The sequence below is a fragment of the Anopheles arabiensis genome, chromosome 3 (assembly GCF_016920715.1).
Source record: "Anopheles arabiensis isolate DONGOLA chromosome 3, AaraD3, whole genome shotgun sequence".
Classification (NCBI taxonomy): domain Eukaryota; kingdom Metazoa; phylum Arthropoda; class Insecta; order Diptera; family Culicidae; genus Anopheles; species Anopheles arabiensis.
Genome location: NC_053518.1, coordinates 67,258,006 through 67,269,960, shown reverse-complemented (window position 1 = coordinate 67,269,960; position 11,955 = coordinate 67,258,006). Strand labels below are relative to the sequence as shown.

The window sequence follows — 11,955 nt, the reverse complement described above, 5'->3', positions numbered from 1 at the left end:
TCGTTCGTCTGGAGTAGTGGCGGGAACTAGGAATCGGATCTACCCGATTCCGATGTCGTGTTTGGAATTAATTCCGGATTCAGTTCCGAGTCGATTCCGGATACGAAGTCAACTTCGGAGTCGGTTCCCGAGTTGACTCCGGAGTCGATTCCCGAGTTCACTCCGGAGTAGATTCCGGGGTCGGCTCCGAAATCGATTCCATAATCAGATTCGGCGTCGGAATCGGAATTGACCTGGGAATCGTTGTTTGCCCCGGTAACGGAATCAGGATTGACTCCAGAAACGGAATTTGTTCCGGAATGAGAATCAATTCTTGAATTCAAATAGGAAGTTTCAGAAGCGAAATCAGTCCGTGAATCTCCGCAAATATGGATCGTTTACGAGTAAATTTTGATTCTTGCGGCTATCAATACGTAGCATTATTGGACCTAAATGCCTATTCTTTTGGTGATGCCGAAACTGACTCCGTTTCAAAGCTGATTCTAATTTCGGAGCCAATTTCGATTCCGAAAGCAATTCCGATTCCGGAACCAATTCCGGAGCCAATTCCGATTTCGAAACCGATTCTGAGTTCGAAGCGAATTTCGATTCCGGAACCAATTCCGGAGCTTTTTTTTTCAGAAAACTTTGGAGCTAGCCGGAACTGATTCCAACAAAAACTTCATTTTTCCCATCACTGGGCTGGAGCCGTCGTCACTAATCACTAGTCGTCCGGAATTATCCAGAGTCGTCCAGAATGGGAGTGGTCCAGAATCGGAGTCGTTATCGTTGGGAGTCGTCAGGAGTCGTTCGGAATCAGTTGAAGTCGGAGTCGTCCGTAGTCGGCTGGAGTCGACCTTCGCATACAGACCATGAAGTGCACGCGCAAAGTGAAAGACAAAAAACGAAATTAAATGCCTGATAACAAGTACATTGCACCGGATGGCTCCAGTTGACTCCAACCGACACCGATTCCGGTCGACTTTGATCGACTCTGGACGACTCCGAATGACTCCGTACGACTTCAGACGATTGCAGATGACTCCAGATGGCCCCCGACTACTCCTGACGACTCGTAACGCCAACAATCCAGATGACTGCGACTCCAGACAGAACTAATGATTCCCATTTTGCCAGAGTCGTAATAGGGCTAACAATAGTCGAGGTTGGATCGGAGTCGTGGGTACGCTCCAGAGAGCATATCACTACTAAAACCCCGCATTTAATGTACCAATTATAAATCACCCATTCTGCGCCGATCAACATTTTCGAGCGCGCGTGGCAATTGCTGCTCATGCAGGACGAAACAGTACGTTCGTGACCTGTATGTTGGTGTGTTGGGAAATTCCCATATCGCGCATCTAACTTTTGCCTTATTCAAAATCTGTTTCAATTCTACGTCCTGATTCCCTCGCTTCCCCTGCCTTCGGGCATCATATTTGTTTGCTAAATGCTACTGTGAATGTTTTCCCTTTTCATCCCTTCTTTTGTTGCTAATCGTACGCGCGCTGTGACTGTGTGACCATTGCTTCCCACGTTTCAAACACAGCATACCTTTTGTCACCTTTTGACAAAGGGAATTACACGCACACACAACACACTATCCTCGAAGCATTCACACTTTTCGGACCTTCTTTGCCGTGTTCCTGTTTTCCTGCAGGTATGTTTTGGTTTTTCGCTTTTATTAGCGTTGCATACTGTCCCCAGAGGTTTTACCTACCTTTAACCCACCGCGAAATGTGATGATGAATGGTGTTGTATAGATGGATCGGTTTTAAGTATAAGAAAAGGCCACAATTCCATCCTCTCTCTCTCTCTTTCTCTCTCTTTTTAGGTACGTTCCTTGTTCCGGCTTCGTTTCTCATCGCTTGCAGCGGTAAACTCGCGGTAGAAATTGTCCCCCACGCTCGGCGGATCGTTGATGTGAAGGTAAGGCCCAGCGTAAGCTGTACAAATGGGAAGAATTGCATTAGAAACTTACAAACATTCATCCAACGATGTGCTCTCCACACACTCACCTGTCATTGGAGTCCACGGTACTGTCAAGCGGTCCGACTTTGGTACCCCTTCCGCCGCAAACGACGTCCACAGGTCGACCATCAGCTTCGCCATCGCCGTATCGCGTTCGTTCAGCGCGTCCGGCTTGCCCGGTGGGTACGGGAAAAGGTACAGCTTGTCGTCGGAATGGTGCACGCCACCGCCGAACGGATAGTGGGACGTATCGTTCCCATAGCCGAACCGCGAATGCTCGCCGATGTAATCGAACGTGTACAGGTACGTCGCGTTTGGATTGACGCGTGCATTCGCCTGCGCTTCGCGAAGCAGCGGCGCTTTGATCAGTATGGTGCCGGCCAGCTAAACAAAGGAAAAGGAGGGAAATCATAATTAAATACATTACCAAGTAGAGAGAGGAATCCTTTGTTTTGCTTACATCAATCAAACCATCGGCCATCTCACCGAAGCTGCCACTTTCCAGCTCCTTCGACGTGAACAACGATCGCATCTGATACCCAACGAACGCACCGGTGGGATCATCTCCTGCACCCAGGAACTTGCTCACAGCATCCATCAAGCCGTACTTCATAAAAGTAGGATCATCCAGCTTGCCCGTCCTCTTGAAATGATCGTACACGGTCGTCAGCAGAAAGGTGCCCTCGTGCTTGGTGACGCCCGCCATCATCGGGATGTTGGGCCGTACCTTGCCCTGCTTCATACACTCCAGCGGCGTTTGCGGTAGGTATCGCTCCCAATCGCCGGTCACGAGCCGATTGCCACCGACACGATCTAAACCGCTCTTCAGCGTCGTCTTTACCTTGTACTCGTTGAAAACTTGCAGCAGCTTCCAAACGTCTACGTTCTGATAAAACGTGTCGATTTCTTCCTCCGGTGCATCAAATTCCTCGCCAGCTTCAAACGCTAGATCTCGCACACTTTGCAGCGGTTCCCTGTCCCACACCCACGGCGCACTCGAGCCGGCCGACTGCAATATCACCTTGTGGAACAACCCGTCCGGCACCTGCGGACTGTACAGCAGGGCGGAAATGGCGGCCGCACCAGCCGACTGCCCGAACAGCGTCACATTGGCCGGATCGCCCCCGAACCGCCCGATATGCTCCTGTACCCATTCGAGCGCCAGCTTCATATCCATCAGCCCCATATTGCCGGGAATGCTGCCGGTGTCGGTCTGCAGAAAACCGAGCGGCCCCAGCCGATACTGGATGGTCACTAGGACGACGTCCCGTTCCATCAGATACTCGGCCGTTTGGTTTTTGGCACAGCCTTCGTAAAAACCGCCCCCGTGGATGAACACCATCACCGGGCGCTTTGCCGCGAGCTTGAGTTGTGAAGAAAATTGTGATTAATTTCCACCCTTTGGCCTGTTTAGCAAGAACTTACATCGGAGCTGTAGATTGACAGCGTCAAACAGTCTTCCGGATCACCGGCAAACGCTTTGCCGGTAAATAGGGACAGCAGCTTCAGCTGCGGACAGGGCATTCCGTGCCGGGTGGCATCCTTTATCCCCTGCCAGGGGGCTACTTTTATTGGAGGCTGTTGGGAGAAAGATAGATTTATGTTATGACTATGGTTTTCTCTATATACACTAGAAACTTCAACTCACCCGGAACCGATTTTTGCCGGACGTTGTTTGGGCGTAGTGAACGCCCAGGAATTGGTAAAACTTGCGACCCGTCCAAGCGCTCGTGCCAGTGCTGCCCCGCAATGCACCCAGCTCGGCCAGATTTACGATCGGCGAGCTGGCCTCCACAGCTTGGTCGGTCATGACGGTGAGCAGGAGAACTGTGGGAAAAAGTAAACACCAACAATAAGTGACCATTGTTGATCAAGGCGGTGAAAGAGACGCGGCGAATCGTTTAGCTTTCGATTCCGTACCGATGCTACAACCAAACTAAAATTAAACTTTAGAACCGTTAGGAATGGAGAATCCCGGCTGCCGATTCTCGAGGATTTCTTTCTTCGCTTTCGACGTCTTTTTATGACGCTCTACCCACTTTGGACTAAACAGCTGACAGTGAACCGGTTTTGTTATTGTAGCTGGCAGCGACGCTTATCATCAACAGCGGATGAGGAGGTAGGCATGAGGTGTGATGGGCTCCACCAAAGGGAGAATGGAGCACAGTGGAGCAAACCAGGACAAACGCGTTGATTGCAGACAGCAGAGTTAATTGTAAAATCCTATAGGTTGAAGGTTCCAATGTCTTATTGGAAATAATATTTATTAGAAGGGCTATTCATATTGGAAACATTCTTTGAGAATCATTATTTTGAAATAAATAAAAATAAGTAAACAAAAAACAATTTGTATTTACTATTTAATTACATTCCTTGGAAATTGTAGAAAATAATGACTTAAAGTTAATGTGATGCCTTGTGTTTTTTATTCGGTTTCAAATAGTCGTTTGGTTCGCTATACCGTACAATTGCATACCTTCAGGCGCTAATGCATATTGCCGTTGGGCTCTGTTGATAGAAGTACCATAGACCCTTAACATTTATAAAGTTGTTTAGAATGTTTTTTTTTTAAATCAGCCATATATAGTTTCCAAAACGACGTGGTCGTCATTTCTCCAAAATAATAAAAAAGCAAAAAATACACAACCCCGATAGACTTCTTACCAACAAAAACGGTACAAACCGTTGACCCAGCAGCGTGCCCATCATACCGTACGCGGATGCACCGTCCGGGATGTCAAGTAACATGACTAACTAACAAAATTGAAAATAAACCAACCATTTTAGATTAATTTTGTGCAACATCGACCGTCCGTACTTCGGGCCTGTACTGTACACACACGCACACTTGGCTCAAATATCAAGCGCACAGCAATAAATAAGATACAGCCCCCGACACAAGATAAGATCGCACATTTTCCTCTCATGTCTCGAAGGTGTTTTGGTGCGGCTGCAATAAAGCTTATTTTTACATGACGGTATACATTTATAGATAAGGGTTTTGCAAACTAAAGTAGCCATAGGGAAAGCTGCTACAACATTACAAATAACCATTAAATTGTGTTTAATAATCGATCACAACTAGAAGTGCTTGAACATTAAAATCGCCTATAGCCGGGGTCGGCAAACTTTAAACTGAATTTGGTGCAAATAATACTTTTGTGAAATAATGCTTTATAAATAATGAAATGGCTTCTGGTTTATTATAAAAAAGAAAACAAAAGTACAATAAAAAAGATTAAGTATAATAAAGAAAATGAAATCTTCATCTCAAAATACCAACACGAGTTTCGGTATTAAGCATAATGGATAAGAAGAATAATACAGAACGTTATATAACTGTACAAATCCACAACAGTGAAACACAGCATCAGCATCGAGCAAACAAAAAAGAAAAAGATGACCCAAAAACTGTTTGCCATAATTGTAAAAGAGTAGGACCTAATTGAAATGGGGAAAAAACAAAAACAAAACAAACAAAAGGCATGCAACAACAACAATAACAGCGAACGAACAACGTGAACAAACAACGAAAACACACATATAAAACGAATAAATCTTCATCGAAACAGGTTTTCGCCAAAACAAAAACTTGAGGTGTGCAGCAAAAAAGGCGTTTCGTCGACTCAACACGCGCTCAACACTTTCATTTGAGCAGATTAACGCGCCGGTATCGTTATTAGAGCCTCTGTATGTGTGGTGGATAGTCAAATTTGATACATTTTGAGCCCAAAACATGAATGTTTGTTCTACTAGTGCGGCGATGTAACACAACTATCTTGGGAATTCAAGGTTAAATTACGTGCAATGACAAATTGAATTCGATCAAAATGGCAATCTGCAATCGTTCACCATCAAATTGATTGATCTGCTCTTATCTTCCAGCTATCGTGACTCGAAGTATACGCGTATCTCATTCGCCGTATAACAGTTACCCCTTCCTTTCGACACACACACACAGCCAAATTTGCACACCGAAAGTGAGGAAGGGCTTGGGGTTCAAACCGCTTTATCCAACACGCTCTTATCATCGCTCTATCGTCCAAAACAGTCACCCTTTAATTGCACTGAGCAACGGTCATCGGCAACAAAGGGAGGGGAGGTTGTTCAACGCCAAATACGTGAGCTCAACACAGTCGTTTGGGAAGGCCGCCATCGCCGCCGCCGCCAGTTATTAGCAAGATGTTGTTCGTGTCGGTTTGCCGTTCGGGCCTGCTCGTTGTGCTGCTGTGCTTTGCCGCAGCTACCAGTGCGATCACGGTGCGCATTCAGGGCCTCGGTGAGGTAGTGGGGTCGGAAACGGTTACCGCCCGTACCCAGCAGCGCGTCCATCAGTTCTTCAACATACCGTATGCGGAGGCACCGACCGGGGCGCGACGCTTCCGTGCGCCGGTCCCGATCGCACCGTGGACTGCCGCGAAGGATGTGTCACTGCCGGGCCGTCCTTGTCCCCAGCCAGGCATTACCGATCAGTTGCCACCGGGCGACATAACACCCGCCATCGAGGACTGCCTCTCGCTATCGGTCTACACGAAAAATGTAAGTCATCCGAGGGAGCGATAAAGCATCTCTCTTTCGTCACGCAATGCTAATGTGCGGTCTTCATTCGGCCACAGGTTACGGCGAACCATCCCGTCATGGTGTACATCCACGGTGGCTCGTTCTATCTCGGCAAGACGGCCGATCATCCGCCCAACTATCTGCTCGAACGGGACGTCACGCTGGTTGCCGTGCAGTATCGACTCGGTGCTCTCGGCTTTCTCTCCACGCTGTCCTCCACCATTCCGGGCAATGCGGGCATGCTCGATGTAGTGCTCGCCCTAAAATGGGTACAAGACCACATCGCTGATTTTGGTGGAGATGCGCGGCGTGTTACCGTGTTCGGACAGTCAGCTGGAGCGGCCGCTGTTAGTTCACTGCTGTACAGCCCGGTCGTACCGTCGTCCTACTTCGGGCAGGTCATCTTGCAGTCGGGCGGCTCGACCAGTTCCTGGGCGATCGACCCGAACCCGGTGGAGAATGCGAAAGAGATTGCCAGATTCGCTGGATGTGACGTATTGCGCCCGCTCGAGGATGTGGAACAGTGTCTGCAGGAGTTGTCGGTACTGAGTTTGCTCAGGGCGCTCGACTTGCATTCGGTAAGCTGTTGGGGTTTATTCATTCATGTGAATCTTCTGCGAGGAGTGTTTCGAATCTTGTACCAAATTGCCAAGGGTTGATGAATCTCAAAAGTTACACAAGTCTTTCAAGATTAAAAATTAAAGAGCAAAGATCTATGAATCTCTCAATATTGATCAACCTCTAAAGATTTGATTCTACGAGGCTGAATATACCCAGTGCTCACCAATCGATTCAAAATGCTTTTGAAACAATGATACGGCAATGATACGGCAAAAAGCATCCTTTTGAAAGTGCAATATACGGCAAAAAAGAGGGAATTCATGAACCTATAAAATTGCATGCACATTAGAGAACTCATGAATCACTAGAGAATCATTCATTAATCTTTAAAGTTACGCCAGTCTTAAGAGAATAATGATTCTTTGGAGATTTATGAATCTTATGAGATCACTGAAGGCAAAGTAGGAAAAAAAATAGAAATAGAATCTTTAATATATAAGTAAATATTCAAAAATGTCCTTGATAAATTCCTTTCATAAATTACTAGATAATCAAGAATCTTAAGAGATTCGAGCACCTAACAAGATTAATGCATCTTTGAAGATTGATGAATCATTCAAAGATTCATGTATCTTTGGAGATGCTGTCAGATTCATGAATCTGAAACAGAGTTGCTACAAAATTGATTTAATAATTCCAACATTCTCAAACGCCATTGCAGCAAGATCGCATGAGGAACCAGGGCGTCAACAATATCGGTGGCTGCGGTATGGTGGTTGGCGGTCCGTCCGGCTTTCTCCCCGCTGATCCTATCCACGTGATGCGCTCGGGACAGGTGCGCAAGGACGTGCGCGTGATGGCGGGCGCTACCAAGCACGACGGTACGTTCATGGTGACCGGGCTGTACGATATACTGGCAGCAATGGAACTGATCAACAGCAAGCAGTCCAACCAGTACGATCTGATCGATACGGCGAACCGTATGTTCGGCATCGACGAGCATTCCGGCGCATTGGCAGGGTACGAGATCGAGTCCCTGTTCACCGAGCAGCAGCTCGAGAGTGGCAACTTCACACAGCTTATGGCGGGTGTGATCGATGTGAGTATCGTCTTCAGGGTGACTTCTGACCGCGCACACACAATGTTATCATCTTCGCCTACTTGTCATCGTTACAGATTGCGGGCACTATCGTCATCAAGGCACCCGTTTTGCGAGATGTGCAAAATAATGCGCGATACAGCGAGAAGGAAACGTATCTTTATTCGTTCGACTATCAGGGTGAACATACGCGCTACGGGTATGGGGCCAACACGTCGCACTATCCGTTCCTGGGTGGGGCACATCATTCGGATGATAATATTTACCTGTTCCCTTACCCCGAGCACGTCACCCGGCTCAATACAGCCGATACGCTGATGTCAGAAATTATGGTAGATCTTTGGACGTCGTTCGCTATCGATGGCGTCCCGAAGTCTTCCAGGGGTGTGCCGGCGTGGCCTAAAGTTAATGGTGAGTGGCACATACCATATTTATCGTTTGTTTGTAGTTAACAGGTGATGTTTTTTTTTGTATATCCGTAGGTCCTACTGGTCCGTATCTGCACATCAACAACCCGTTCAGCATTGGAACCAACTATTACGATGAATATGCGGTCAGTGTTCACGACCGATCGGCAGCTAACCTTATAAGAACAACATCAGCTAGCGTGATAACCATGCTTTCACTGGTTCTAGTCATACTTTCATTTTGTCGAGTGTAAATTACAATATGAAAGAGTTGAAATTCAACAAATGTTGTATGTCCTGCATTTTGCTTCATATAAAAATGTCATTGAATTGGCAGTTGCATTTTTAATTTTATTAATTGTCACACACTGTATCTAGACAGAGAGCTGCAATTCGTACAAAGAATGAATAAAAAGGATTTTATGTTTTAAAATAAAAGTTAAAAGTAAAACAAATCATAAAAGTTATGCAGTTATGATCATTTCAGGACCACATGAATAGATTTATGTGAGTATTATGATGTATATTATTAGAGGCGGTTCCGTGGTACAGTCGTCAACTCGAACGACTCAATATCATGCCCGTCATGGGTTCAAGCCTAGAATGGACCGTCCTCGCGTAGCAAGGATTGACTATCCGGCTGCGTGGTAATGAATAAAGTCTCGAAAGCCTGTATAGGCCGGCATGTCCACGTAAGACGTTAGGCCAAATATAAGAAGAATGAAAATAATATACAGTGAACCCTCTCTTATTTGACACCTCTCCAATTTGAAAAACCTCTCTTATTTGAACATTTTGCACAGTCCCTTGATTTCCAGTACATTTTTGTTCCTCTAATTTGGAAAACCTCTGAAATCTGTGTCCCTCTTATTTGATTATGGTGTTGCCATGGTTATTGAAAGATGTATGCTCAAATTAGCGATTCTGTTCGCAGTTTCCTATAGCAACAGTTAAGGCTGCATACTAAATGTTCTATTTCTTTCTTGTCTTGTATGGACCTTTCATTCACTTTAAACCTCTGTAATTTGAAAACCCCTCTTATTCGACAGTCCCATCGCCTCTCAAATAAGAGAGGGTTCACTGTAATACATTTCGAACACATTGGATTAGCCCCAACAGTTATATGTACTTCGGATAATACAGCTAAATTTTTACAACACGAAGGTCTGTAATGGAGATGACAATGTTTTGTAGTAGCGTATAAAAATAACCCATTACTCTGTTATGAATAGCTCTTGTCATCCTTATCGACCGATAACACTCCAACGAAATCCAACGAGAAGATACTTGTAACATGTGATTTGCAGAAGTCTCTTTTACCTCTAGGATTCATTTCAATCCGACGACCTAACTAGTTCATTAACTAGTAACTAATTACTCATGGAAAAGTAACTACCCAAATAGCCAGCTCGAACTCCATAGCTGATTTGGGGCTGTTTAACGAACAATCGTCCCGATGTCGTACTTCAGAGATTCAGAGATGAAACGGTACTTGGTGGAACCATAAAGCTTTTTAACAAGCACACAGTACTCTTTGGAACTTTGCGGCTGATTAGTACTATCTGTAGGGTTGACGATGGAACTTTCAGGCTTTTTAAGAATGTATTCCAAACTTGGTGGAGCTTTATAGCATTTTAATGTAAATAAAACACAAAAAAAAGTAATCTCCGGCACCTTGGCATAAGGAAGCTGCTTAGACACCATATAGAAGGCGCCCGGAACTTGGATGCTGTTTATCTACTGCAAAAGGCGAATTCAAGCAGCGATCTTTAGCTTGCCCAAATTGGCTGCTTAAGCAATATTGGCTATTTCGGTAGTTACCTATCTTTGCTTTTTATGTTTCCTATCGGTAATCTGTAAGTGTTTATCATCATTTATGTTTTCATCAAATAAAAATAAACAACTGTGAACAATTTACCATTGAAACACAATATTTCCAAATATTGTTCTGTTCAATATCTTCAAAAATAGCAGCACCACCATCGACTTAAATGTAGCTCGGTGGTATTTACACAACTTCTCCTTAATGCTGATATGGCTTGAATAATCAAACAATAAAAAGCTCAGCAGGTTTTGAGTACATCGTCGGGTAATGTTGATTCTCATGACAAATAGAACCAGACAAAAATGCAGAAGAATGTGTCGAAAATTATCCAAAACTCTATTTTGAAGTTTTAGCTGCTTCTTTTTCCTGTATACAGGGTGGCCACTCGAATCAGGATTTTAAATACCCGATTTTTTTACGGTTTTTCCCGCATTTTTTCCGGTTTTTCCCGGATTTTTATTTTTGAGTTTTCCTGGTTCAATATGCTTCGATACTTCAATTCCAAATTATTATATCATACGTTTTCAAAAATCGTTATCTAAAGGATGGTAAGTAAACACGGGCATTACGGGAAAGATGGACACTTGTGATAAAAACTGGATAAAAGTTATTAGTGAATTATTCAACAATATAGTATCCAATCTGGAGGTGTGACAACACATTGGAGAACCATTTTTTCTCATTTCATGATTTCTATCAAATTTGTACAAACAAATTTTCAATCGTGCGCTCGTTTGTAGATCTAATTTGGCTACTATGGATCTTAAGCTATTTAAATATGAATTCTTTATATTTTCGTAAGTTTTATATGAGCAAACAACTGATGAAAAAACGACAAAAAAAGCTTTACAAATATTGCTTTTTGGTGATTTAGCTTCATGACACTAACATGTAAAGACTTTACCCCGTGGCAAAGATATTTTTCATGTGCTATCAATTGTTTATAACAGATGTCATCACACAACCTTAAAAAAGGGTAACTGAATATCATGAACCAACCAGCCACTGGAGAAAGCATACAAATCTGCGAAGAACGGATTTCCTGTTAAACAGCAGCCATGCATTATGCTGTTACTCGCACGACGATGATGATGCACCTCACGAATATATACAGGACCATCAGTGCCAGTGTGGGAACCCAGTCACTCGGGCGGAATGAAGGTAGAGGCCCGAAACCAAAATGCAAAATGCCAATGAATAGGCGATGTATGATTGAGTAACCTTAAAATTGCTAACGGGGACAAAAATTATCAGTTCTGTTCAAAAAATGAGATCACCCACTAAATACACCGTTAAATTCGACACGACCGCAACTTCACGAGAGATGAATAACAAAAGACGAGTGCAAGGTAGAACGAATAGGCACACCATACCCGAAATGTGCAAGAACCGATATCGATGAACGTAAGTATTGCATCAGAGCGAATGAGAAGTATAGTACATAGAATATTGCGTACCATATGTGAGAAACGGAAAATGTTGTCCTTACACATTGGTGTGATGTTGATGGCCTGTGGTAAGTTGGGAACAATATACAAAACATCCCATTAATT

At 44.4% G+C, this 11,955-nt stretch overlaps 2 protein-coding genes across 5 annotated transcripts in view; one reads left to right on the top strand and one right to left on the bottom strand.

Annotated features, from left to right (window-relative positions):
- LOC120900141 (glutactin-like) overlaps window positions 1-11,955 on the bottom strand; it is a 47,020-nt gene that overhangs the window by 4,102 nt on the left and 30,963 nt on the right. The window contains exons 1-6 of one of the 4 annotated variants that reach the window (XR_005739154.1): window positions 3,871-4,052; window positions 3,599-3,777; window positions 3,376-3,528; window positions 2,411-3,313; window positions 1,998-2,334; window positions 1,700-1,925 (exon numbers count right to left, since the gene is read on the bottom strand). Coding sequence is in view for 3 of the 4 variants with exons in the window: in XM_040306766.1 (XP_040162700.1) it covers window positions 1,810-1,925; window positions 1,998-2,334; window positions 2,411-3,313; window positions 3,376-3,528; window positions 3,599-3,760 (1,671 nt within the window). In the remaining variant the exon portion in view is untranslated. Of the gene's footprint in view, window positions 1-1,640; window positions 1,926-1,997; window positions 2,335-2,410; window positions 3,314-3,375; window positions 3,529-3,598; window positions 3,778-3,870; window positions 4,097-11,955 lie in introns of those variants that run through there. The other 3 variants (XM_040306766.1, XM_040306763.1, XM_040306765.1) reach the window with 3 other exon arrangements.
- LOC120900136 (glutactin-like) lies at window positions 5,622-8,863 on the top strand. Its single transcript, XM_040306759.1, has 6 exons — window positions 5,622-5,742; window positions 5,836-6,489; window positions 6,567-7,088; window positions 7,793-8,170; window positions 8,248-8,581; window positions 8,653-8,863. Exons 2-6 carry the CDS (start codon window positions 6,133-6,135, stop codon window positions 8,829-8,831), a joined length of 1,770 nt encoding a protein of 589 aa, XP_040162693.1. The 5' UTR covers window positions 5,622-5,742; window positions 5,836-6,132; the 3' UTR covers window positions 8,832-8,863.

Bases quoted from the DNA above. Each gene is read 5' to 3' on its own strand.
- LOC120900136 (XM_040306759.1), top strand. From the start codon at position 6,133: ATGTTGTTCGTGTCGGTTTGCCGTTCGGGCCTGCTCGTTGTGCTGCTG. The intron at 6,490-6,566 runs GTAAGTCATCCG...ATTCGGCCACAG, and splicing joins TATCGGTCTACACGAAAAAT to GTTACGGCGAACCATCCCGT. The intron at 7,089-7,792 runs GTAAGCTGTTGG...ACGCCATTGCAG, and splicing joins GGGCGCTCGACTTGCATTCG to CAAGATCGCATGAGGAACCA.